The sequence below is a fragment of the Dromaius novaehollandiae genome, chromosome 2 (genome assembly GCF_036370855.1).
Source record: "Dromaius novaehollandiae isolate bDroNov1 chromosome 2, bDroNov1.hap1, whole genome shotgun sequence".
Taxonomy (NCBI): Eukaryota; Metazoa; Chordata; class Aves; order Casuariiformes; family Dromaiidae; genus Dromaius; species Dromaius novaehollandiae.
In genome coordinates, this window is record NC_088099.1 from 161,360,265 (window position 1) to 161,387,162 (window position 26,898).

At 43.6% G+C, this 26,898-nt stretch overlaps 1 protein-coding gene across 1 annotated transcript in view; it reads left to right on the top strand.

Annotated features, from left to right (window-relative positions):
* CCN4 (cellular communication network factor 4) overlaps positions 1–19,050 on the top strand; it is a 36,717-nt gene extending 17,667 nt beyond the window's left edge. The window contains exons 2-5 of the mRNA XM_026113605.2: positions 10,764–11,043; positions 16,280–16,537; positions 17,887–18,080; positions 18,673–19,050. Coding sequence (XP_025969390.2) covers positions 10,764–11,043; positions 16,280–16,537; positions 17,887–18,080; positions 18,673–18,972 — 1,032 coding nt within the window. The 3' untranslated portion in view covers positions 18,973–19,050. The remainder of the gene's footprint in view (positions 1–10,763; positions 11,044–16,279; positions 16,538–17,886; positions 18,081–18,672) is intronic.
* The last annotated feature ends 7,848 nt before the right edge of the window (positions 19,051–26,898 follow it).

Sequence of the window (26,898 nt, forward strand, 5' to 3'; positions counted from 1 at the left end):
CCAGAAGCACAGCAGAGCCAAGCTGGGCCACACAGAGTGGTGGAGACCAAAGCACAAAACTGATATCCTCAGCACCGCAATTGCACAGATGGGGTTTAGCATCGTCTGTCCTTAGAACTGAAGTATTACCATTATTCTCTGCTACTGCCCAATATAACATCCAATCTGATGTTACCTGTCTCCCGCACTGGGTTTCAGAGGGTTTCTGATTTGGTTTTCTAGCAACTGCCTCAGGCACCAGTTGGATACTGCTTGAACATCTGGATTCTGTGTTTCTGTGAGGAAAAACGGATTTCATTTCAGGAGTAAGGCTGTACTACACCCAGATCAGATGATCAGGCTGTGAGAGATATCAGTGTGGATGCTTTTGTTTCAAACCTACTAATGCTGCTTTGCTGATCTCTCCGCACACACAGAGCTAATAGACTTCAGATGCTACAGGAGACTGTTGCCATGATTTTGCCTGGCAAAGGATAAGACATATCATTTCAAGCTGGGTCATGCTGTTCTGCACACAGACTCTGAATTAGCTTCAGGTCCTCCCAGTGTCTACAAAAGGCTGATGTCTTCTGTTGGTCCTAAGTATGTTACTGACCTACATCTCTCATCCACATTTTCTGTCTAATAGATCTTACGAAATATTATGAGATAGAGGTACCAAAATATGCCACACTAGAGCAAAAAATTCTCTATATGAGACTTTTTGCCTGGAGATGCTGCTGTTTATTCAGTCATGTTGTAGGTTCCATCTGTTTTTTACATAACTACAAGGATTTGGCAATGCAGTCTTACTGCTCATCTTTCATTGAGAGTCTTGAGGTGGCTTTGATATAATGATATAACACTGTATTACATGGCAGTTGTGTTTTTTGGATGAATCCACACATGCCATGCATTCCAAAGAGGCCATCAAAGTAGTAGTAGTAGCAGCAGTTTCTTTTTCCTTCTATTATCTTGAAATCTGCTAGCTACAAAACCAGACTTCTGGTAGGTTTCCTCTTATCAGATAAAATAATAATTAGGTACCAAATATATTTATCAGATGTGCTCATGATATGAGAGGAGATGGACCTGCAAGGTAGATTTCTTCTGTCGGCATTAAATGTACTGCTTGACGAAAAAGATTAGTTTTTATTTCTCTGCGCAAGAACCAGATTTTAGGTAACACAATGCAGGGCTGAGCTAGTGAAGATGTAGAGTTGGCTGTTTGGGTTTATGGCCATATCCCACACGTGGTTTTGATAAGGTATGCTAGCATAGGGACCTAGAAGTGTTGGTTGTCAGTGCCCTCTGGAGGTCTCCAATCCAACGTCCAAGGATGGAGATTTCACAGCCCCGCTGCATGACCTGTCTCAGTGCTGCCCCACTCCCCTGGTGAAGCTGCTTTCCTGGCGTTCAGACTAAACCTCCCCGGTTACAATTTGTGCTGAGAAGAGTTTGGCTCAGTTGTTTTTAGGTCTCTTTCAAGTAGCTGTAGGCTGCTATTAGATCCCCTGTTAGCCTCTTCTTTGCCAGACTACAAAAGTTCAGCTCCCTCAGCATCTCCTCTGAGCCCACGAGCTTTAGGTCTCTGACTAGCTTGATTGCCCTCTTCTGGACTCCCCATTTTCTCAATATCTCAAAATGTTCTGGAAATATTGGCAGAAAATTGTTGACACTTGAAAATGTAGATTTCTATTCTGAATGGAAAAAACACGGAAACCAAGATTTTGAGAAAGGCCACCAAACTGCACTATTTTTGCGATTTGGAAAAAAAAATGTAGCTTCTTAATTTTCTTATTTCCTTTATTTTTTGCCCAGTTGGGGACAGATTTTCCTCAAGAGAGTAATAGGACAGAATGAATCATCCCCTTTGACTTCAGGGCCATGGCTGAAAAATAAGAGACAAGTGAATGCAGAACATGGTTAACTGCAATGTAAAACCCCTGCTAGAGCAATCTGATCTTGTCTAGAAGCTGGAGCTATGATACTGCTATTGTTATCCAGCTTGTGGCTCATGTGTCAACATCCTGTTCTGTACAGTTTTAGGATGATTTGTAACCCCATGACCTTGCGCAGTCTGAATGTACTCCCAGTTGTTCTCTACACTTTCCTAAAATTAAAGACTGCTTACTCCTTCCTTCTGGAGACCCTTCTCTTTTGCTCCCCCAAGATGTTCCCTGTTACTTTTCAAACTCTACTTGTTTTACCAGATGAGCTCATTATCTGCACAGATTGAGCATGTGCAATGCTGTTTAATGCACAGCTGGTAGAGGCCATGGTTGTGCTGTTAATTTGTTAATGATATCCCAACATTTTAGGTGAGCTTACTCTAAGCAACTGCTATTCTGACTAGGACAACATATATGATACATCAGGTTGCTTTCTAATAGGGATTTTTTTTTCTTTCTGAATGTTCAGAAAGATGGACAAGGAGAGCTTTATGGAAAAAATGTGAAAAAGCTGTGAGGCCACACTGAGTTTGCCAGTGTAAGCAATATTTTGGCAGAGATGAGTATATGTAATCTTTACTTTATAATTATCTAAACTGAGTTAGAAAAGACTATTCCAAACATCTGCCTACATTCTTCCCAGAGATATATCTCCCAAAAAATGTTATGGGAAGTTGATTGTTCCTCACTCACAGATGCACAGAAATATTAACTTTCCTTTCTGCTGAGCCTAAACAGTACACAATAAGAATAAATCTGCCCAGCACCTGAAATCCATAAAACTGTCTTATATTTTCTGTGTTCAGTCTGTTATTTTATGATATGTTGAGGAGATTTCATGTCTGGGATCTATTTTAAACTATCTAGAAGCTCATACGTGTGATGGGGAACCTGAGATCCTATTAATCATATCTTCCTCCTACCATTACGTGTCCTGTGGAATCTGATTTATATCTGTTTGCTGATGCTACTGCACTTGTGGCTAGTATTGTCCTGTGACAGAATTTCTGAGGGCTCACAGGGCCTTGGAGATTGGTGGCAAGAGTGTAACAGTGAGGAAATGCTGATGGTGCTGTGATTGCTGCTGATCTCACTGTAAGAACGGTCTCTTTGTCAACCCATCCATCTTGGGTGTAATAATCATGCAAATATGCAGTAATACAGAAGTCAGAAGTCCAAACTGAGACAGATAAGAAACAAACTGCTTTGACAGCCTGGTTTAAGCCCACTGATACAAGCCAGGTCCTGCTTTTCATCTCTGATGTGCATATCAGTGACCCAGAAAGACACCTTTCTCCCTTGACTTGTAGTGACTATTGCTTCTCCTATCACACCTCAGGAATACGTAGCGAGATACCTTTTCTCTTGAACTACACCTAAATTCACATTGACCCACACTGGCTCCTGGGGTCTATCTTGCAGCCCCTTGAAACCCATTAGCTTTCAAAATATTCCTTCACCGGCATATCTGCTCCCCTGTCCCCTGTATATGGTCACAAATCTCAGATGTGTTCTGTCCTTTCTCTTTCCTTTTTGTATCTCAGGGACATTTAGGGAACTGGGGACAGATGTAAGGCCCTTTCCATGGAAACTGCATAATGTTTAGAAACTGGTGGGTTCTCTTGACAAGATAACCAGTTGCTCCAGCAGATTGATGTTATTTGCTGTAGCAATGGGGTCCCAATGCCAGAACGTCCCTTTCCACAGAAAGACCACAACCAGTCTGGCCTTTTAGATTCATTCTGTTATCTTACTTATCATACAGTGCAATAAAAACTATCCCCTTTCCATGTTTTCCTTTTCTTCACCTTAATTGCATTCAGGAATATTTCTTCATGAGGGAAGTACTTTGCAGTGCTGTGGAATGATATTTGTTGGAGGGGGAGATAATATGAAGTTTTATTCTTTGTAGGCTTGAAAGCTCCAAGATTCCCAAGACCTTCAAATTGGATTATGAATAGAGCTCTCATGTATCAGCCAGGGTTGATATAAACTTGTCTTCTCTCCTGTGTGGTTGTGTGGTGGCCATCCCTGTATTCCATGGACAGGGGTAAAAATGCTTCTATCTACAGTATCCGTAAGCCTGGGATTCGCCACCCTTTTTTAGAGAGACTGGAAAAGAAGCTACTCTCTTAACACATAATGACTTGCTTAGACCAGGGCTGTGCCCCCCATCCAGATATCTAGGCAGCACAGCTGCCTTTTTAACTAGATATGAAATCTAGACCTTCAATATTGTTAAAGCAGATGATTAGTCCAGGTTGTGCACTATCAGTTGTTGGCATCTTTCTACCCCAGGCTGAAACCAAGTAGTCTTTGTGTTTGCCCAAAGTTGTGACTGAGCAATGGAAAGGTCAGTGGCTTCACTGAATATATTATTTGTATTTTATTTTGTCCTTTCTGCTTTCAGTTCTTTGTTAAGTTCCATCCGCTGTGATCCCCTGAGTGCCATGTTAGCTCAGGGCACTCTTAGGATGTTTGCAGTTCTGTGAATGTGGATGTGAGTCTTCCGGGGTGCTTTTTTAACCAATTTCAGTGTGTGAGAACTTCTAAGGCGCTGCACAGTGTTGGAGCTGGCTCTGCTGGTCGCGTAGTCTAACTAGTTCAGCCAGCAGGTGGACCCACAGGAAAGCAGATGCGTTGCCTTACCGGCGACAGTACAATTTTGCAGTGCTTTCCTGGGAGTCGCGTCCCTAGGTGTCCGCTTTAAGTTGGTTTATTAGCGTCAGGGTTACTGTTTAGGACAGCCAATCTTGAAAAAAAACCCAGTTATTTCTAAACAAAGGCTGATGCTGGCAGGGCTTGGCATAGGAACTCCCACTCTAAGGCTGTTTGGGTCAGGCTGCAAAACAGTTGATTTGATCAGAAAATCTCCTTTTTATTGTAAGGATGACATTTTAATAAAGATTTTCTCACTGACTGCTTCTCTTTTGTGAATGTGTCAGAGAAGCAGGACAGGAGATAATCCGGATCACATTGCATCCCTCCATCGATAACATCTGGTGCTTGTCCAGAAAGGTAGCATCAAAAATATAGCTTAAAAATATTCCTTTAAAGTGTTTTAATGTTGGGAAATTAAAAGAAATGCACACCATGGCATGCGCCCTGAAAACCGCAGCTCATCCTCGTGCAGCTAAGAGGGAACTCTCAAAAGTCCTTCTTTTATAGCAACCTGCAGCCAAGGGAAAAACAGTGCAAAGGGATAAAGTGTTATAATTTGAACAGACCACTGCTTGGCAACTTCTCATAACCCCTTTGCCTGCTCTGACAATAGCAAATGAATTGAATTTAGGACACATCACTGACCTTTCTGGACTTCAAAATTTTCCCTAGCAGTAAGCTCTGGGGTGGAAGAAAACAGATAACTTCCCTCCACCCTCACCTGGTCCTTCTCAGAGCATTTGTTTAAGTCAGGAACAAAGGCCAGTTAGATTGTAACGATGCTCCCTATGAACAGGAGCAATTCCAACTTATGCTAGCTGGGAATTTCGTCTGATAAATATAAAGTATCAGGGCTGTTTACCCAGAGCTATTGATCTTTGCACAGACTGCACACGGAAGGTGTAAATCCCATCAATCACTGATCATAGACGTGATGAATGGGACACAACCATGTAGTTTAAGCTCATGCCAGTGAGAGAAATATCTGAAAGAAAGAGATTATAAGAGTAAGATCTTGCAGTGCTAAAACAGGGGAATGACTGTACTCATATATATTTTTAAGCATGAGTAAGATCTGGAAGTATAGAAATTTATTGTCGTGTATTTGGGGCTTTGCTGCTTAAATATAAAGCTTGAGGTTTCCTTATGCATTATGTAAAAGCACAGCTATATCTCTGCTTGGCTTGCATTTGGACTCTCTACACTAATTTCAGCACTGTAACTAGCTGTTTCAAGGTTTCAGGACTAAAACAACCTTATAATTATAGTATTTTCCAGCAGATTGGAAATATATTTTGCCAATAGGTAGAAAATGCTGCTGAAATGCTGCCATCTATTTTATATCTTTAAGCCTTGCATATTAAAACTCCTTCCTCTTGTTAATATTGAGGCTGTGGCCATGTCAGGCTGTCATTTATTATTTTTTCCTTCTCTCTTCTGGAATGTGAACACATAAGTTATCTGGAAATTGTTTCTGAGAAATATTATTCTCTGCAGGTGCAAAAAGAAAGGCCTTTCGGTGCTTGCCAAACACAAGTCATGAGTGACTTTCATAGAGAGTTATCAGCCATGGCAAGGCGCAAAAGGTTTCATCTTGATTTAACGAGAATTAGTTTGTAGCTCCAAAAAAAAGCAATATTAGAGCTCATAAATAACTTGCGGTGGAATGTTTTTTACTTGGCATCCAAGATAACAAATCTGCAGACCCTGAGTGTGAGCAGTAATTATACAAAATAAGTTAATTACTGGTACCTGAAGAAATTATTTTCCTAGCAGACATATTCTTTCACCTTTCTCATGTTTTAAAATAAACTTGGCAAACCCCCATCACTGTGGTAATCAGTTTTAAGTTTCTTTTCACTCTCATTATGAATTTCTTAAAGAACCATTGTTCTCTTATGTATTATATTGACCCTAAAGACATGATTCCTGAAATCTTAACTTAAAATGAGTTTTGTTCTTTTTTTTTAATTTTATTGTAATTAAGGTTGGCCATGGATGAGGGCCATTATAGTGTGATTTCTTCTTAATAGCATCTGTGAAAGGAGTTGTTTATACTGTGTTATTTATAGAGCATTATTGCTCATGGTGTCTTAACTGTGGTAACTATTAATAAGAGAGTTCCCATATCTCAAAATGTTCTGGGATATTGGAGTATTGTGTCTTAATGACTTTTCCGTAGGGATTTGGATACGCAACTGATGACAGCTGACCACAAAAGAGGAAATGCCAAGAATTTTATAAATCTCCAGAATTGTTTCTCCCATAGCAAAGCTCAGAGTGGCTTAAAAGGGGAGAGGAGGAGAGTGAGGAAGAGGTACAGCTTTTGTACTTGTTCTGGTGCCTGGTGGACAACCGTTTCCAAAGAAGGTCTGAAGATGATGGAGCCTAGGACAGGATGCTGCTTCCATCTTTCCATGTTTTCCCTGTTTGTAAAATAAGGGAGTCATAATATTTCAATACCTGTCCACCCTGATTATTGTGAAGATGTGCATGTAACTCACACTAAGTGTCCTTCTTATGGCTTACTTGGCTAACATCACTTGACATCTCAGCCAGCATGTCCAAGATCCACAACAGCTACCTACAGTCACTATAAAGATCCCAAAGCTTCCTTGATCAGCTCAGGCTTTAGACCTAGAGCAAGGACTGTTAAATAATTTATTCTGAACTCCTGCCTAACACAAGCCATAGAATGGCCCCCAGCTACTCAATCCTTTATAAGAATTTAGCCTCGGTCCTGTTCATATGACAGTCTGAGGTTGCATTACTGAAGTTAGTAGGACACCTTTTAATGTGGAAGTCAATGGCAAACCTTGCAATGTTGCCTCGCTGAGGGTCTGACTCACAGTGAGCAATCGGGGCTATGTTCTGACATGGCTTTTCTGCTTCATGCAAGTGGTTGTCCATCTCCCCCATGGGTAAGGCCTCCTGAAACAAGGGTGGTCTGGGCAGAGCCCAGGAACTGCTCCCAATACGCAGAGTCACCACTTCCAGACACAGAATAATTTTGGCAAAACTCTTATGCTTCTGCAACGTCTGAGCACCAGAGCAAACATGCTTTGAGGGCCCGTAGTCCTGGCCTGATGGATACCATCACCTGCATGTGCAAAGAAGTTATGGTAGGGCCATATGTATGATCCTCACTGGGTGGTGTGGACTACAAACACTTTGCTGAAGAGGACATGGATATACATGTACCTCAGTTTATCATCCAAGTCTGGTGAGCTAAAACCACAGGACTTGCAGGGCGTATTGTTTTCCTCTTTGCTACGTGTGTTGATTCACAGATAGTCTCATATCTACACAGGGCGGAAGCTTTTTAATTCCAACCAGCATGTCTGCATGCTTGTGTTGAGAACAGAAACAAGGGACTGTGAAGAGATTTACTTACAGGGTTGGACCATGGTAATGGGCTCTTTAAATAGCTGCACGACTTCTGTCTGTATATCTGGATTGGATTATTATGCACTTTTTTTAATGATCATCAACAAAGCAAATAGGTTTATTGCATTTGAAGAGGCCTCTCTTCTGAAGTGACAGATTGTTGCATCTGCTCAAATTGTTGGGTGTGGAATGAAAAATACTATCATTAAAGGGCCTGGGTTTTTCATTGATCCAAATGTTCCTCTTTTAACAACCTTGGCATCATCAAGGAGCCTTAAAGTGGGAGTAAATTATATTGGTATGTTTTAGTTTAAACATGAGTTTAAATGTGATTTTTAGACAACTTTAAGGCCAACTCTATGTAAAGGATCCTTAATGGAGCTGGGAATTATGCCCAGAGAAAACATATTGCCTATCTGGCAGTGATTAGCAATGTGTTAACAATTTAGTTTTCCAAATAAAGGGTAACTAATTACTAAGATACTTAAATAACGTCTTCAAATACTGCAGTAGCAGATTTAGAAATATGTTTTAATTAAATCTGAGACTGTTAACAAGGAATCTGTAGAAGACGGTAAAAGGGCAGCTCATGGGCTGTGGGATGGCAATTCTTGGGGGCACATTTCCTAATGGTGCCTTGCGTTGGGGTACTTTCTCCACAGTGCTGGAAAGCTTTTTGTTTGGGGCATCTGAAACTGCAAAGAGGACAAATTGCTGGGGAATACATAGCACAGTGCAAGGCAGCAGGGAATGGATGGGATTGCCCGAGTAGCCTCTAGACCCTGACTTTCCTTGCTGTGTGCATTTTGCAGGTTGTGCACTCATCTTTGCAGCCTGCACATCCTGTCACTGGAAGGGGACTCTGGACTGCGTGTGCCCAGGCAGTGTTGTCTTCTAGATGCTGCTGGTAGCCTGTAAATAACTCGTGTTGCATCTGTGCCTGAGCTAGTGTGCCCTGCTCGATGCACATGGGCAGCTCAGGTTTTCTGTACTGGGCTGATTTGCATGCTACCTGCACCACGAGCATGGCTGGTGCTGTTTGAAGTCACCCAGAGCTTGGTCTTCAGGGACTGGATGAGTGCAGAAGGTGATGAACCTCTGCTCTCCGTGGGTTTGCTCTCTGACTTTCTATGAACTAAGGTATCCCAGCCCTTCATTAATCTCAGTAATGGTGGCTTGAATGTGTGTACTGGAGCAGCATCACTGCCTAACACAAAATCCCTTTTCTACCTCTATTTACAATAGCAGTTCTCAGATATTGCACTGACTTGCAGTTTTGTTTCCTCTTTTATTTGCCAAGAAAATGGAGAATGAGAAACGGAAACTTGGCAGCATATTCCCCATAAAACTTTTCCCTCCTTGCTCACCATGTTAGCAAATATTTGTGCACTATTAATGAGAGAAACTCTAATATTATGAAGTTTCACTTATACTCATCAAACTGCTAACTCTCACAGCGACTCCACCTACAACAAAAGAATGTGCCAAGAGATATAGGAAGAAAATCACTGTAGAAATATCCCAATTGTTTGATTTTGTGGGCCAAAGCAGTATTGTGGGAACTGCAGTGTGAGACCTGGAAGAACCCATCACCAGGCAATGTACAGAACAAAGAGCCTCATGACTGCTTTAGGAGTCACAGATAGCATCTCTGCTCTATGTGGCAGTCTGGATACTGCAAAGGAAGAATAAGGGTGTTTGTCACATAGTGCTTAGAGGAAATATGTGGTGGGGAGGTATTTGTTTTGAATATTATAGCCAGAGCATAGCTGCATTGCCTAGGCCTGGGAACCTGTCAGGGAGCTGAATTGTTCGTGTGCTGTGTTATAGCAGTGGAGAGAAGCAAAACATTTTTCAGACAGAGGTGGGTGAAATTGTTCATTAAAACATTTACAGCCAGTTAGCCAGATGTGGGGTTCTCAGGTTATCTTTTTTCCCTTCTCTAACCTAGTCTTTATCCAAGTCAAAGGGCTTGGATATTGCAGGAAGGCAGTTGTTGCAGCATTAGTGGTATTGCTAGAAGAGAGGAAAAGGCCAAGCCATCCTCGGGAGGTCCATGATGGAGTGCTAGGCCTGTGGGTTTCAGATCATCCTGGTAACACAGAGGTTCATGCCTGGGTGTCTGTGAGGAACAGTGTGCTCATAGGCCTCTCCCTGTCTCTTTGGGATTTATGGGATCACACATTTTGGGTGCCAGACCCACACAAATGATGATAAGCCTGAGGAGGAAGCCAAACAGGGCACAGCTCATGTGCTTGCACGCTGCAACATTGCCTCTGTGACTTGAAGGGCCAGCTACTGCTGGCTGGTGAGGCCTTTGGGAGGAGAAGAGGCCCTAGAGACATCCCTTAGCCAACGGGCACAACAGCTTTGGGGCAGCACGATCTCCGCCAGAGCCAGACACCACAGGGTGGCACCAGCAGGAGACACACCACACCATGCAGTCATGTTGGAGAGGTCTTGGCCCATGCGCTTATGTCCCTGCAGGGAGAGAGACCTCCATTTAGGGAGAGGGAGTCAGGCCTGGGAAAGGCTGAGTGCCAGCAGACTGGGGCTGTGTGGTTTGGATGCTAGTCCAAGCTGTAGTGTTTGCCCTTGGCTGGTGACAGAGGGTGTTTACAAGAGAGCAGCGACTGCTCCCCTTCCATTGCTCTTTGACACTTGTCCTTTGGTTCCTTGCAGTTTCTTGAGACATGATGGGGTTTTATGGAGGACTAACCACCACAGGGTTCAAAGCCTCCTTCTCTCTGGAACAGATTCCAAGCTTTGTTTCTTTGTTTGTAGGCCATTGCCCAGACCTCCACCAACATGACCCCCACCGTCCCTGCCACGACAGAGGCCTACACACGGACTCAGTACTGCAAGTGGCCGTGCGAGTGTCCGAAGTCCCCACCTCGGTGCTCGGTAGGAGTCAGCCTGGTCACAGACGGCTGCGATTGCTGCAAGACCTGTGCCAAGCAGCGTGGAGAAAGTTGCACTGAGGCCGATACCTGTGATTTTCACAGAGGCCTGTACTGTGACTACAGTGGAGACAGACCTAGGTACGAAATAGGAGTATGTGCACGTAAGTGATGTACATATATTTTTGACTTAGATATACAGCACTGGCAGCTCCCCCGGTCTTATTAAATACGTGACTGTAAATCCTTCAGCTTCTCCTTTCATCCTGTTCTATGTCCTTTTAGCTGTTTTCATTCTGACAGTTGGCTGGATGAAAACTGACCTCTGAATTCTTGCTGTTTGAGTTGCTACAGCCGAGAATAAGAAGGAACCAGCATTTGAAGGTCTTCAGATTTGCGAGGGGATGATTCTGTAATCCCCGTAACAGGAGGAGGTTCTATAGTGGGTTGGGGATGAAGAAAGGATAGGCATGCAGTTGGCTTTAAAGGCAAGTAATATGGATGTCTGCCAAAAACCCATGCCATTCAGGAATGACTTTGGCTTATTCCCAGCCAAAATGCTTATTCCTAGATCCCAAGAAAGAATAGAATATGGAATCCTACAAGAGGGTCAGAGGAAGAGTCATCTCCTAGCCAAGTTTCTCATGAACAAGTTGAGGTCCCAGCCTTAATCTTGTAACTGCTTCAGTCAGGTTGGGTCCTATGAAGCAGAAGGATTTCTTCCTACCTGCCATAGCACATACTCGGTGGGACAATCCATGTGACTGGAATGTTTTTATTCAAGAAGAAGACTAAGAGGAAAAGGAAATGAGGTAGTGTTTTGTGTGCCAAGGATGTATTCTCCTGTTCTATGGACTAGAACATAGAGGGAATTAGACCTGTTGAGAACCTCTGGGAATGATTAAAAGGGAGAGGAACACAAGGGCTATTACAGAGATAGTTGATCAGAAAGGATCAGAAAGGAAACAGACTGTTTACTGAGTTCTTGGAATTTATGAGTTATGGTTTTAGATTCATAAACAAGACAAAGCACTTAATGGGGAGAGTCTTCTAGACCAGAATATAACCTGGAATGAGGTACTAATTGAAAATGTAGAGGTGGAAGGAATCCACAAGGAGAGCTGACTTTGAAATGATTGAATAACTGACTCACAGAAAGGAGAAAAGGTTGCAAAACAAAAAGAGTGGGCTTCAATAAACTCAGAAAATCAGTAGAAAAAAATTCATAGGGGGCTAGTCTGAGGAATAAAGAAGATCAGGGTAGCTGGCAGTTCCTCAGATAAATGATACTAAGGGTTGCTGTTCTTCAGCAGAAGAAGGATAGGAAGTGTAGTAAGAAATTAACTTGGCTTTGCATTAGCTTGGACACCCAAAAAAAAAAAAATGCAGGAAGTGCAGTCTGACCAGATTTCTGTGCGATACATATAAAATAACAGCAAGAGAAAGTATGTGCAAAACCAGAAAGGGCAACGCACACAGCTATTGGAAACCTCCAGGGTAATAAGAAGTCTTTCTGTAATACATTAGCAGAAAGAAGATGACAAAGGGAAGTGATGATGTGCTAAAGAAGAGAGGAAGGAAGCAATTAAAAGGTGATTCTGAAAATTTTGAAGTGCATAATTCTTTTCTTCATCAGTGCCTATTAGAAAAAATGTAAGTTCCACTGCAAGTAGAATGCAAAATGAATGTAACACAGTAATGGCAACAAACACCATAGTGGAGTGAAATCTCCCTCTAGGATGGAGAAGACATTAGAGGACTTGCAGCTGTTTTTAGACCAGCTTGAGTTGATGATGTTTCTATTAAATGCCTTATGTAGCCCGCCTTATGTACTCCTACCTGCTAGGTCTTTCAGAAATTATGGAAGATAGCTAGCTAGAGGGTGGAGGTGATAGAAAGGAAGAAAGAGAAGCTGGAGAATAAAGAGTTGCCAATTCATTTCCAGAAAAAAAAAAAAAAAAGTCATACAACTAATTATAAGAATGTGGGAGATAAAAGGGAGATGCTAAATCCATCTAATTTCCTTCTATGACAAGGCAAGAGGCTTTTTGGTGAGGGTAGAAGACTGGTTGTTGTATATCTTAACTTTTTACTAAAATCTTTCACTTTTTCACATGATACTCTCACAACCAATCTTAGAAAATGCAATCTTGATAAAATTTCTGAAGGCTGGGTGCAAAACTAGTGTAATAACAATATCTGAGGGTATTTATCAGTGTTTCACTTTCAAGATGGAGGACATATCAAGTGAGGTCTGGCAGATGTCTTTTGTGGGTTTGTATTGTTAATGAGAACATTGCCAATCTGGTTGATAGAACAGTAATTTCATTTATTAGATTTCCATAAAGCTTAAAAGGATAGGCATTGCACATGTGTTGGAGGACAGGATTAAAAATCAGATTGGACTTTGCAAATGAGTGATGGCTGGGAGGGAAAGGAGGAAATTCAATGGAGAAGTGCACAGTGCTACACTAAGCAGGAATAAACTCACATAAATACAAAATGGGAACAACTGGTTCAGAAACAGTAATTTATAAATAAATCTGGGAGTGGGGGAGTAGATCACAGGCTAAACAGGAGTCAGCAGTTTACTGCTGTTGTGAAAAAAATGTAAACCTTATACTGGAAGGAGTAAGCAGAACAGTTGCCCACCAGCTGTAGAAAGAAGTCTTCCTGTTGCACTTTGCAGAAGACTCAGTGGGAGAGCTGGGTCTAGTTCAGGTACCATGCTGCAAGAAAGATGGGACTGAACTGTGGAGAGTGGAGGAGAGTAATAAAAATGATCAAAGATCACAGACATGTGTCTGATGGAGAAATTCTGAAAGAACCAGAGTTGCTTCAACAAAGAAAGATGGAGGGGGATTCAGAGAAGACCACGAAGGAACCTATTTAAATTTTGAAATACAAAGAAGTTTCTGCAGAGCCGACGGATGCCGTTCTCCATGTTTGTGGTAGACAGGGCAAGGATCCTCGACCTTAAAAAGCATTTTTCAAGATTAGAAAAGATCTAAGATTAAGCAAAGGGGATGTGAAAGCATTTAAATGGCTTGTCTGCGGTGTGCGTGGAACCACCATGGGAGGTCAGTGAAAATGGGTCAGACAGGCATCTGTCAAAAGTGACATGGTCACAGATGGCTCTACATTGGCGTAGGAAAAGAAGCCGGATCTTGTCTCAAAACTTTTTTAAATGCCTTCTTATTGCTTCTCATTTATTTTTTTATTTGATTGTCTTTTTATTTGTATTTTTTATTTGTAGTCTTTACATACATCACAGGTATTCAATATGCCTGCTGCAAGCCAGCACTGTGATGTAGGAGGGTTGGTCCCCATTTTTCCAATGAGGACTGGAAGAATTCCAATCCAGTGTACCTTTCAAGTACTTTCAATGACAACACATTCCCTATTACGTGACATTTTGGGTTATTTGGTGAGGGTGCACATTGTGGTGTGCGTAGCTGAGGGTCATCGGAAGTAGGTCCTTCCGTGATTAGTTGGCTCATCTCTGGCTGCCATAGAAAGCCATGATCTTTCCCTTGCTTTCACCGAGCAGGTGGATGCAGATGACAGGATTTGCTGACCTGCTCTTTCTCATGAGCTGGATCATATATAGGCTGAATCACTGCACTCTGAATACATAACCTATTGCTCTTGCTGCAGGGTCACTCAAGGCAGGACTCCCGTGTTGGGTGTAGGGGACTGTAACTGCTGTGGAGAATTTTCTTTTCAGCTAGATGCCAAAAATTAACTAAATGCCAAAAATAGGGAACGCAATGCGTGCACAACTACAGGAGCAATATAATTTATGGAAAATAAGGATCCCAAAGGAGCTAGGAATTGGTGTTTGTAAAGGGTATAGGGTGAAACTGTGGAAAATTCAGGCTGTGTCTGGACTGGCTTGCTGAAGTATGTCCCAATGCCCTGACCACAGACATCAAATGGGAGGCTGATGGGCTTCACTGCAGTTCTCCCCGTGTTCCTGGGTTTCCTCCACACTGCACCAGAGACGGCAGCGTGCTGAGTACGTGTCAAGGCAGCTGTGAATACCTGGAACCAGGAGCTAGGAAGTGCTCCAGGTCACTGAAAGTAGATGCAAACTTAGCGTAGTTCTGCGTTATGGCCTTGTGCGTTATGGCACCTTTGTCTATGTCTGGGGATTTTCTCAAGATGAACCTCTTGATATATGAGGCCTCTATGAGGCTAAGTTAGCAGCAGGGTAAACTTGTAGCAAAAAAACAGGAAATAGGGCATTTTCCTTGAAATGTCATATTCTGTGTGTGCATCCACAAGCTTAACTGAATTCTCTGCTCCAGCTCCAGCACTGAGTGATGTCTGTCGAACACAAAGACTGAAGCTTATCAGAATTGGGGATGAGCATGACCGAGAGATCTGAATCTATACTTCAGATTCCAAAAAGTCTCATTTCGTGGGGAGGAAGGGATTTGGGTTTGATGGTTTCATTCAGTCCATTCTAAAGATAAGAAGCTTTTTCAGAATTATAAGCCAGCATTTCAGTTTGTACTAGCCCTGAAGAACACTACATTGCAGCTCCATTTCTGAATGGGCTTAAAGCTTGAGAGATTGGATCAGTGTGTATGCACTGCCTCCACGTGATCAAGTGAGAAATTGAAGCTTGAATTTTCCATTGGAAGATTTCTGTCATTGCTTTCAAATACAAAACAACCTTGCTGCTTTGTACAACTTGTGTCCTATTTCCTGGGTCAATGCAATTTCTATTTGTGAGCAATAAGAAAGTTTGATCTTTCATGGGTTTATTTAAAAATATACTTCAAATATTATTTTTCATGGCAATAAAACATATTATTTCATTTTCTATCAAGAGTTTTCTATGATAAACTGAGTAGGAGCTAGTTGCCTAAATATAAACATCTAGTGCCATTTTAGGTGCTCCTTTCTACCTCGGCATCTTGCTACTGCTGCTTCAGAAGGGTACAAGTGTCCTCTTTGTGCCATATTTGCAACTCCATATAGTTGTCTCAGAGGGCACAGAAAATCTCAGATGTCACAGAGTGTCTGTTTTAATTACTTGGATTGTTCCTGTTGCAAATAATACTTGCCAGCATATCATGAAATAATTTTTTTAAGGGAGAGTTTGTACGTAAAATTTGTTTTATTTTCTAACTTCTTTTTTTTTTCCACAAAGCATTAAAGATTAATTTTGCTGTGATTCGGACTGAAAACATTTTCCTAAATGATGTGACCATATTTGGCTTAGCATGATGCTGAACACATCACTCCATGGCGAAACAATGCTGCCAGGTCTCCGTGCCAGCCTTGTTAACCCGCTGAACAGCTTGGTAGAGAAACACAAAAATGCTGTTCGCTATTAGCATTATTTTAATGGTGCTCCATGTGTCTTTCTCTCTTCTCCTTCCCTTTCAGAGATTGTTGGTGTCGGATGCGTCCTCAATGGAGTCAGGTATAACAACGGGGACACATTTCAGCCCAACTGCAAATACAACTGCACGTGCATTAACGGGGCTGTGGGCTGCATTCCCATGTGCACAAACTCACGCCCTCCCCTAGTTTGGTGCCCGAACCCAAAGCTAATTAAGATGGCAGGAAAGTGCTGCGAGCAGTGGATTTGTGACGACTCCAAGAAAATCAGGAAGACATCTCCACGTCACATTGCCTCTGCAGGTATGGTGGGAATGTTGCAGGCCCCTCCTTCATTGTCCAGGGACCAGAGTATCAACCCGTACTGTCAGACCTGGCGAGAATCCAGTCTTTATGTGGATCAGGTGCAGAGACTCCTGTACAGCACATAGCAAAGAGCAGGACGTGCAAATGCCAGGGTTGTGCTTAAACTCCTTACCAGCAACGTGAGATTCACCAAAGATCCCTGTGTGACAAAGCCAGCTCTCCAACACACATCTGCTCTTGGAAGATGTCATAAGTCCTTCTTCACCATTTTTTCTTGGTCTGGGCCCTCCAGAAAATAAAAATGGGCTGAGTCTGATTTGGGACTAAGACTTTATTGCTGGGCTTTACTGCTTTAGTATTATAACTTAAAGTCCCAGGTGCCCCAAACTCAGATGCAGCTTGGGCACAATTATTGTAGTGGAAGATTCACCGCCAATTTTGTAATTGGTCTAACTAGTCCTTGTGTCAGTGTAGCTTTTTAGCAATTCTGTTTAACTGGACTGATGTAATTGTTGAACAACCTACTTCGTGTATCACATGAAGTATCTTCTTCCCCCATCCCCACATTCGACAGTGTTGGATCGTATAGCCCTCTGCTAAAGCACAACAGAGCTTGACTCAAACATGGCCCCAAAACCCTAGGATGTGCCCACATTGCCATGTCACGAATTTACCCTCATAACACCCTGAGAGGCCTGGTAGTGACATTAGCCCCACTTCACAGATAATCCCTGCAGAAGTAGAGCTCAAGGAGACATAGGACACTTGTGGTATACCAGGGAAAGGGAACTGGAATTTTGATTCCTTGGCAGTAGGGTTTGCTACCCAATCTTTGGGCTTTATTTTTGTCATACAAAACAAAGGCCTCAGTCTCCACTTGTGGTTTAAAAAGACCAGAGCTTCGTGCTTGCTTGTGTCCCTGGTAGCTTTGAACTGTGAGGGAATCAACTGAATCGGCAGAGAACTGAACTTTCACAGTGAGATCAGATCTCATCTCTTTTTTTTTACACTGACTGACGCAGGCTTTTATAATTAAGTGTTTGTACTGTGGCAGCACCTGGGCACTCCGCACAAAGACCTCCTTGTGCTAGGCTGTAAAGAGAAATAAAGAAATGCGTCCCGGCCCTGAGCACTTGCAGTGCTGGAGGGGCTGACACAAGGAGGTCAGCGGCAAATGGGGTGGGATGAGCAGGCAGCAAAGCAAACAGATTCACAGGGGCGCAGAGCCTCTGCGCTGTGACTTGGTGATTTAGGTTAGCAGCCTGAAAGTGTCATGGTCCAGGGCAAGGGCGTTTATATGGAAATTTTCCTGGCTGAATAATGTCCTGTTAATCTGGTCTCTGTAGCATATGAGGGAGAGGACGAATCCTGGCAGAAAAACTGCATCGTTCACACCTCACCCTGGAGCCCCTGCTCGAAGACCTGTGGGCTGGGCATCTCCACGAGGATTTCTAACGACAATGACCAGTGCCGGCTCCTGAAGGAAAGCCGCCTGTGTAACATGCGGCCCTGCGAGGTGGATATAACCAAGCACATTAAGGTGGGGGCTGTTTCTCTGTGTGTCCCTCAGTCCTTGAGCTGGCCTGGGACACAGGTCAGTCCTTGTTTCTCAGCATTCAGACCTCTGAGAGCTGCACTTTTGAACCCAGAGGTCATTAGCAAGAACACGTGGGAACACTGTGTTGCAGAGAGGTCAAAATGTCTCCTCCCTGTGCTCCCACGAGCCATTATGAAAACCACAAGCCATTATGAAAACCTGTCTCTCAGAACTTTAATTTTAGCCAAAAGCTCCTTACAAGTAAAAAGAGGCCAAGTCCGCTGTGTTAGATGAGTCTGCAGAGCCAAGGCTGCTGCTAGATCAGACAGACCTGTGCCTCAGCTAGAGGAAAAGCAACGGTGCAGTGCTGGTCATGTCTGTAAACTGTATTTTGGAGCTATCCTACTTACAGCTATTGGGTTCGTATGTCTAAGCATGTAGATCTGTCACACCCTTTAGCTCAGAGGCTGTAAAATGCTTTCTAACAACTTCAAACCCTTCAAATGTTGGGAAGGGGATTTGCATGTGCTACCTGTGTCAGTATGAACAGCGATGAACATTAATCTGTCTCTGTTCCTCTTCTTCTCTAATTTAGCCTGGGAAGAAGTGCTTGGCTGTCTACAGGGCCAGCGAACCAATGAACTACACTATCTCAGGATGTGTGAGCAAAAATTCATACAGACCAAAATACTGTGGCGTCTGCACAGACAACAGGTGCTGCACACCATACAAGTCCAAGACTATTGAAGTGAGGTTCGAGTGCCCAGATGGAACTGAGTTTTCCTGGAAAATCATGTGGATAAATGCTTGTTTTTGCAACCTGAACTGCAAGAACCCCAATGACATCTTTGCTGACTTGGCTCATTACCACGATTACTCTGAAATCGCTAATTAGATTGGCTGAATGCTGGAATTGACCCATTGCTCTGATTTTACAGAGGTTTTTAAATAAAAGGAGAATCTTTCATCCAGTGCCAATGCTCAATTTGTTTTTTCCTGAGTTAGGAATTTAAATCTCTTTGCTTTGCCACACTGTTCTTGGAGAGGCCTTGAACAAGCAAGGTTTTCAACTATAGCAGACCTCCGTCCGTTACTGGCAGCCAGAAATTCTTCTATGAGCAGATTCCAGGACTTCAGCGACAGTCCTGTTGGCACTGACGTTTGTTAGGCCAGCAGTTTAATTGCCCAAAGAAAAGAATAGTATGCTGTTATGATAGCAAAAGTGTGGCTGTCAGTAGTTTAGACCTGAGGATATATAGGCTTCAGACATCTTTACTGTCATCTCTTGAATAATGTGATCTAAGCTGGAATATAAGCACTGATACATATATATATATATATGTATAAAATATATAAAAATGTGTGTGTGTGTGTGTGTGTGGTTGGTGACCCTCAGGACTACATTCTGGTCTCTGTCTCATGGAGATCTGTCCTAGAACCCCCCCATGCTGTCATTATCAGCCAGTTCCCACTCCATGGTGAAGTCCATGGGAAGAACCTAAGGAGAAGAAGATTTATCACAAAATCTCTGTGCAAAGAGTCCCTCTCTTACTGCACTCAGCTGGGTCATATATCCTCTGTGTCCCCTGCTTCTTGGGCTCACATCAACCTCTTGTAGTATCTTGTGCCAAGGACATTTTCACGGGTTCTCTACCAGCTCTAATTTTGAACAGCCTGAATTCATTGGATCCAAAATAACCTCCCCAGAGGCCATAGCTTCAGGATAGATCCTGTTGCCCATGGCTTATTTATTGTTCACAGCTTAGCTTTGCAGATCTGACAGAGGAAATGTAGCAAGTCAAACAAGAGATGTGGGGCAATAACGTGTGTGCTCCTTTCCTCATCTAGAAACGGTATGGTCAGTGTCTGGAGTCCACCTCCTCCTCCCCGTGGTGTTATCGCCAGGCAGGTCCTGCTCCCCATTTACACCTTCCCAGTGGCACTTATCTATGTTTTGCATGGCCAGAGTAGAGGAAAAGCAAGTGGGAAAGCAGACCTTACGCTTCCCGTCAGCTCTGTGGATGAGTGGGTGTGAAAGGAGAGGACAGCCCTTGGCATAGCCTCTGGTGTAACATTTGCAAGCGGCCTACCGCTTACAATCAAAACCAATGTAAACATTTTCTGTAAGAGTGGTTTCACACCCAAATGACAGATAAGAGAAGAAAAAGCCTGTCATTACCACTCCAGGCAATAATTTCTCATCACTGAAGCATGTTGGAGCCAGTTATTCTCCAGTGAGTAGTTGCGACAGCCCCTCAGCACCCTGGCACGTTTGCCATTGCTCCGCTTGGGAGAGCTGGGTGGTAGAAATGTGTTTGTGCCTGATGTCTGCATAGGGAACCATAGTGTCTGCTTTCAGCCCCCCGGTGATGTCTTAAATCAGTCTTATTTTGCATTTGTTCTAGTCGGAAAGTTGTCTTTCTTCATCTTGATAACCCAGGGGAAGTTAGATTAGCTCCCAGGAGACAAATCTTTCTTGCTATGATAAATTAATGCTTCCTGGGAGTAGGTGAAGTATGTGTGTGTGTGTGTGTGTGTGTGTGTGTGTGTGTGTGTGTAGATAAAGTATATGCAAATGTATCTGTGAATATACAGGTGTATATTTACATATACATATTCCTATGCTGCAGCCTGTAATACATGAAATAGAATGTATATATAATGTGCATATTTATATGTACAATCAGTCTTTCTTGCTCTTACATGTACACACAGGGAAATAAGAAAACAGGATCAAAGGACGCAACCAAAACTGTGGTATTTAATGTGTTTGCTTAACTTTGCAATTAGCTAACACTGTAAGCACTGTAATCAAATGCTGCTGTGGCTGAAACACACAGTGTGCATTGAGAGATAAAAGAAACTATTGTAAGCTAATGAATGACCAGCAGCTCCAGTGCATGCCAGTTCTTAGTGAAGTGAATGACTAGAAACCCCAGATCTTCCACCCAAGCACCTAATATAATTCTGCTTCTAGCCTGGTTTCCTGAGGGAACAAGGCATAAGCAGTCATGCTGTCCCTTTGCTTGTCTGTCAGTCCCTTGTGGAAGATTTCAGAGAAAGTAGGCAGTGAAGTAAAGAACTCAGAAGCATTATGATTCCTGATATAAAAAAAATGAAATAAAGGGAACACTGTCCCTATCAAGCACATGCACAACTTCCAGCCAGCCAGCACATTTGTAGTGTGGCCCAACCACAACAACAGCATTGATGGATTTTGAACAGATACACCAGTGGGAAACAGCCATGGAGAGAGGAGAGCTGAAGGTATCACGGAAGGGTCAGGGATGGAATAGGGACAGTGGTTAGCACAGTTGTAGAGGAGTTTGTAAGGACATTAAACACAAATCTATAGGAAACCAAGAGCTATTAGCTCTGCTTCTTGTGGAACTCCTTGTCTTTCCAGTGACACCGAAAGGGCAAGACTAATACTTGCAATCAGTGAACCTTGCTTACTGTTTGTGGTATATTAGAGATCCTATATTTTAATGAATGCTTACAGTAAAATTTGCCTCATGACTAAGGCAATGAGCTAATCTTCAGATTCAATTCTTGTGAGCTTGGGCAAATCATGTATCTTTACAAAAAACCTTTTTGTGGTTAAGAGGCATAAGGGTGCCATTTAAATTCACTGAGGGGCTAGATACTCAGATGTTTTAGTGGATCCAGCCCTTTGCTTTGCTTTTCCTTGTTTCTTCATTAGTGGAGCTAGGACAATGCCCTACTGTTCATCGGCTCTATTTAGAGTACAGACTCCTCCAGCAGGAACTGATGTTCACTGTACATTTGTACGGTGCCTTGTACAATGGGCTCAGGTCTCTGCTGGGACATGAAAGTGCTATCATCATACAAGAAAGTAACAATAATACCATTGAGGAGATATCAGGCTCTGACTTAGTGCAAAACTTCTTTGGTGCAATGGTCCAGGGAAAGAGAGAAAGGATGCCAGTGGCAATTTTGAAATCCGTGCTAAGCTTAGACAATTTGACCCAAGTCCTGCTTACCCCAATAATCCCATTGGTCCTGTAGGCTAGGACAAGTATAGAGGATGAGATTTTGAGGGTCAGCTCATGCTGATGGTAATGGCAAGGCTCTAGTTAGCTCAAATGACGACAGCCACTTGCCTTCAGTACGGGCTTTACCTCAGCCAGTGTGGTGGCTCAAGCTGCCTTGTTTTGGAGGTCCAGAAAGCAGGACTTACACTCATTGCAAGATTAAAAGAAGCAAGTATATAACCTTAAAAGGTGCCTTTGCATGGAGTGTTGACTAGAACTGAAAGCACCAATTTAGTCTACATGCAATGGGAAACAGGGTGCAGTGCAGTTGCTTTATTTTTGATGTGCTCACTAAGATTGTGCTGCATATACAAAAAACACTGGGGAGACCGTCACATTTAGAAACACTATGCCATCTTGTAAAATAAATGCCTGTGATTTTTTTTCCCCAGTTTTTTGAAGGAATTTAAGACCAACAGCTTATTAAACTGATGGGGAGACAGTGTGCTCATTAACTATAAACCTATCTTCATCGATACACATACCTTTTCAAACTGTGACTTTCCTATTTAAATAGTCTTATAGAGCTATTTTTGTAAGTTTAGTATAACAAAATATATGAAAAATTTATAGGCAAAATGGACTCGTTTGGCAGTGGGCAGGCTGAGTTGCACCAACTGTGTAATAGAAGTTACTAGTTTGGACAGCATCATGGTGAGGTTTCATAGGTGGCACGTGGCTGTTACAGTTTATCAATATTTAATAACCCCATAAATTGTTAATGGTTAATGAATCTATAACTGACACTTCATTAGAAGCTTAGGCAAGGAAAAATAGGCAAAATATGTTTACCATTGACATTTTCTTCTTCCTCTTCCAATCTCCTCACCTGGCTAATGTCCAAGTGGGAGTTTGTAATGTGTGAAAAAGCTCTGAACTGAAGGACACATAAAGCTAAAAATAAATAGGCATTAATGTGGAAACAAAGGATGTCCTGGGAGCATTTCCTTTAGCGTGAATACTCTGGCAGCTTGGGAAGCCCAGGTGTTCCCCTGCTCACATCTCCTTGCTTGCTGGCGTGCTTGTGGCTGCTTGAGCTAGTCAACCTAGACCCTTGGAGTGAAGTCACATATGTTGTTCAGCTTCTGTGAGCATGTCTTCTTTGCCATCTCTCTTGAGAGGTTGCAGGAATGACCTGTTTGCAGCTGCCATATGGACAGAAATTGTCCAAGCAAGGTTATAGAAGATGAGGGGAAAAGCATTTAAGTTAAAGAGGCATTACTTCACACCTCAGCACTTACATGCCTTCAGTGCTAACCCTGGTAAGGATTCTGCTACTGAATTCTGGAAAAGATAAATGATCATCATACATACTGAGGTTTTTCACAGTTCTGCAAAAAAACAGATTTGCCTTTTAGCCTGAAGTAGGTTAGTTGTCTCAGCAGTCACTTAAAGACCTCCAGTGGTATCTTGTCCAGTGAACTGACTGGTCGGTGGTGGGCTTGCTTATGGCTACTGGGGTCATTAGGTAGGAAAGCATCTTACCACAAGGCTTCTCCTTCTCTATGTCTTTTTCTTGGCTGGAGAGAAGTCTTCTGTATTTTACAGGATCACAGAATCACAGAATGGTTGAGGTTGGAAGGGACCTCTGCAGATATCTAGTCCAACCCCCTTGCTCAAACAGGGTCACCTAGAGTATGTTGCGCAGGACCCTGTCCAGGTGGCTTTTGAATATCTGCAAGGATGGAGACTCCACAGCCTCTCTGGGCAACCTGTTCCAGTGCTCTGTCACCCTCACAGGAAAGAAGCTTTTCCTCATATTCAGATGGAATTGCCTGTATTTGAGTTTGCGCCTGTTGCCTCGTCCTGTTGCTGGGCACCATTGAAAAGAGTCTGGCATCATCCTCTTTACACCCTCCCTCAAGATATTTGCATACACTGATAAGATCCCCCCCCTCAGTCTTCTCTTCTCCAGGCTAAACAGGCCCAGCTCTCTCAGACTTTCCTCGTTGGGCAGATGCTCCAGTCCCCTAATCATCTTTGTAGCCCTCTGCTGAACTCTCTCCAGTAGAGCTATGTCTCTCGTACTGGGGAGCCCAGAACTGGACACAGCACTCCAGATGTGGCCTCACTAGGGCTGAGTAGAGGGGGAGGATCACCTCCCTTGACCTGCTGGCAACACTCTTCTTCATGTACCCCAGGATACCATTGGCCTTCTTGGCCACAAGGGCACATTGCTGGCTCATGGTTAGTGTGTTGTCCACCAGGACTCCCAGGTCCTTCTCTGCACAGCTGCTTTCCAGCAGGTCAACCCCCAACCCGTACTGGTGCATGGGGTTCTTCCTCTGCAGGTGCAGGACCCTGCACTCATCTTTGTTGAACTTCCTGAGGTTCCTCTCGGCCCAACTCTCCAGCCTGTCCAGGTCTCTCTGAATGGCAGCACAGCCTTCTGGTGTCTCAGCCACTCCTCCCAGTTTTGTATTGTCAGCGAACTTGCTGAGGGTGCACTCTGTTCCTTCATCCAGGTCACTGATGAAGAAGTTGAACAAGACTGGACCCAGCATTGACCCAGGGGACACTACAGGCCTCCAACCAGACTCTGTGCAGCTGATCACAATGTTCTGCGCTCTGCCATTTGGCCAGTTCTCAGTCCACCCCACTGTCCACTCATCTAACCCACACTCCCTGAGCTTACCTATGAAGATGTCATGGGAGACAGTGTTGAAAGCCTTGCTGAAGTCAAGGTAGACAACATCCACTGTTCTCTACTCCTCTCCCCAGCCAGTCATTCCATCATAGAAGGCTATCAGATTGGTTAAGCATGATTTCCCCTTGGTGAATCCATGCTGACTACTCCTGATCACCTGCTTTTCCTCCACATGCTTAGAGATGACATCCAGGATGAGCTGTTTCATCATTTTCCCAGGAACTGAGGTGAGGCTGGCTGGCCTGTAGTTTCCTGGGTCCCTTTTTGGCCTTTTTGAAGACTGGAGTGACGTTGGCTTTCTTCCAGTCCTCAGGCACCTCTCCTGTTCTCCATGACCTTTCAAAGATGATGGAGAGTGGCCTAGCAATGATATCCGCCAGCTCCCTCAGAACTCGTGGGTGCATCCCATCTGGGCCCATGGATTTGTGGGTGTCAGGTTTGACTAAATGATCTCTAACCTGATCCTCCTTGAGCAAGGGAAAGTCTTCCTTTCTCCAGACTTTCTCTCTTGCCTCCAGGATCTGGGATTCCTGATGGCTGGCCTTTGTAGTAAAGACTGAAGGAAAGAAGGCATTCAATAACTCTGCTTTCTCTGTCTCCTTCATCACCAGGGCACCCACCCCATTCAGCAGTGGGCCCACATTTTCCCTAGTCTTCCTTTTGCTATTGATGTATTTGAAGAAGCCCTTCTTGTTGTCCTGGACATCCCTTGCCAGATTCAACTCCAAATGGGCCTTGATCTTCTTAGTCCTATCCCTGCATACTTGGACAATGTTCCTATGCTCCTCCTAAGTGGCCTGTTCCCTTTTGCACATTCTGTATACTTCCTTCTTCTGTTTGAGTTTTGCCAGGAGCTACTTGCTTATCCTTGCAAGTCTCCTGCCCCCTTTGCCTGACTTCTTACTCACAGAGATGCACTGATCTTGAGCTTGGAGGAAGTGATACTTTAATATTAACCAGCTTTCTTGGACTCCCCTTCCTTCTAGGGCCCTAACCCATGGGATTCCTCCAAATAGGTCCCTGAAGAGGCCAGAGTTTGCTTTCCTGAAGTCCAGGGTTGCGATCCTACTTATTGCCCTGCTTCTTCCTTGCAGGTTCCTGAACTCCACCACCTCATGGTCACTGCAGCCAAGGCTGCCCCCAGCCTTCACATCTCCAGCCAGTCTTTCTTTGTTTGTTAGTACAAGGTCCAGCAGCACACCTCTCCTCATTGGCTCCTCCACCACCTGTGTCCAAAAGTTATCATCAGTGCTCTGCAGGAACCTCCTGGACTGTTTGTGCCTAGCTGTGTTGTCTTTCCAGCAGATATCAGGGTGGCTGAAATGCCCCATGAGAATCAGGGCCTGTGATCATGAGGCTACTTCCAGCTGTCTGTAGAAGTCCTCATCGACTTCCTCTTCCTGATCAGGTGGCCTGTAGTAAACACCCACAACAGTGTCACCCATATTAATCTGCCCTTTAATCCTTATCCATAAGCCCTCTACTCGCTCTTCATCCACCACTAGGCAGATCTCAATACATTCCAGTTGCTCTCTCACACAAAGAGCAACTCCACCACCTCGCCTTCCTGGTCTGTCTTTCCTAAAAAGCACGTAGCCATCCATGACAGCATTGCAGTCATGTGAGCTATGCCACCATGTCTCTGTAACTGCAATGAGATAATGGCCCTACAACCCCATACAGATCTCTAATTCTTCTTGTTTATTCCCCATGCTGCATGCATTGGTTTACAAGCATTTCAGAGAGATAATCGAGCATGCGAGTTTCCCAGGAGGGGTCAAGAGGATTCTCCATAGTCATGTCCTGTATGCACTTCCCTGGCTGCATGCACCTGCTGGAGGCATCCCGACTCAAGCCCCATCTTTCCTGGTTTAAAGCCCTCCTTACCAGGCTGGCCAACCTCTTGGCAAAGACATGCGTGCCCTGCTTAGTGAGGTGGATCCCATCTCTCCCCATCAGTTGTCGATATTGAAACAGGGTCCCATAGTTGTAGAAATCAAAACCCTGTTGCCAACACCAGTGACACAGCCAGTTGTTTACTTGGAAAATTCATCTACTCCTTGTCCCATCCTTCCCCTTCACTAGCAGGATTGAGGAGGAAATGACCTGGGCTCCCAGA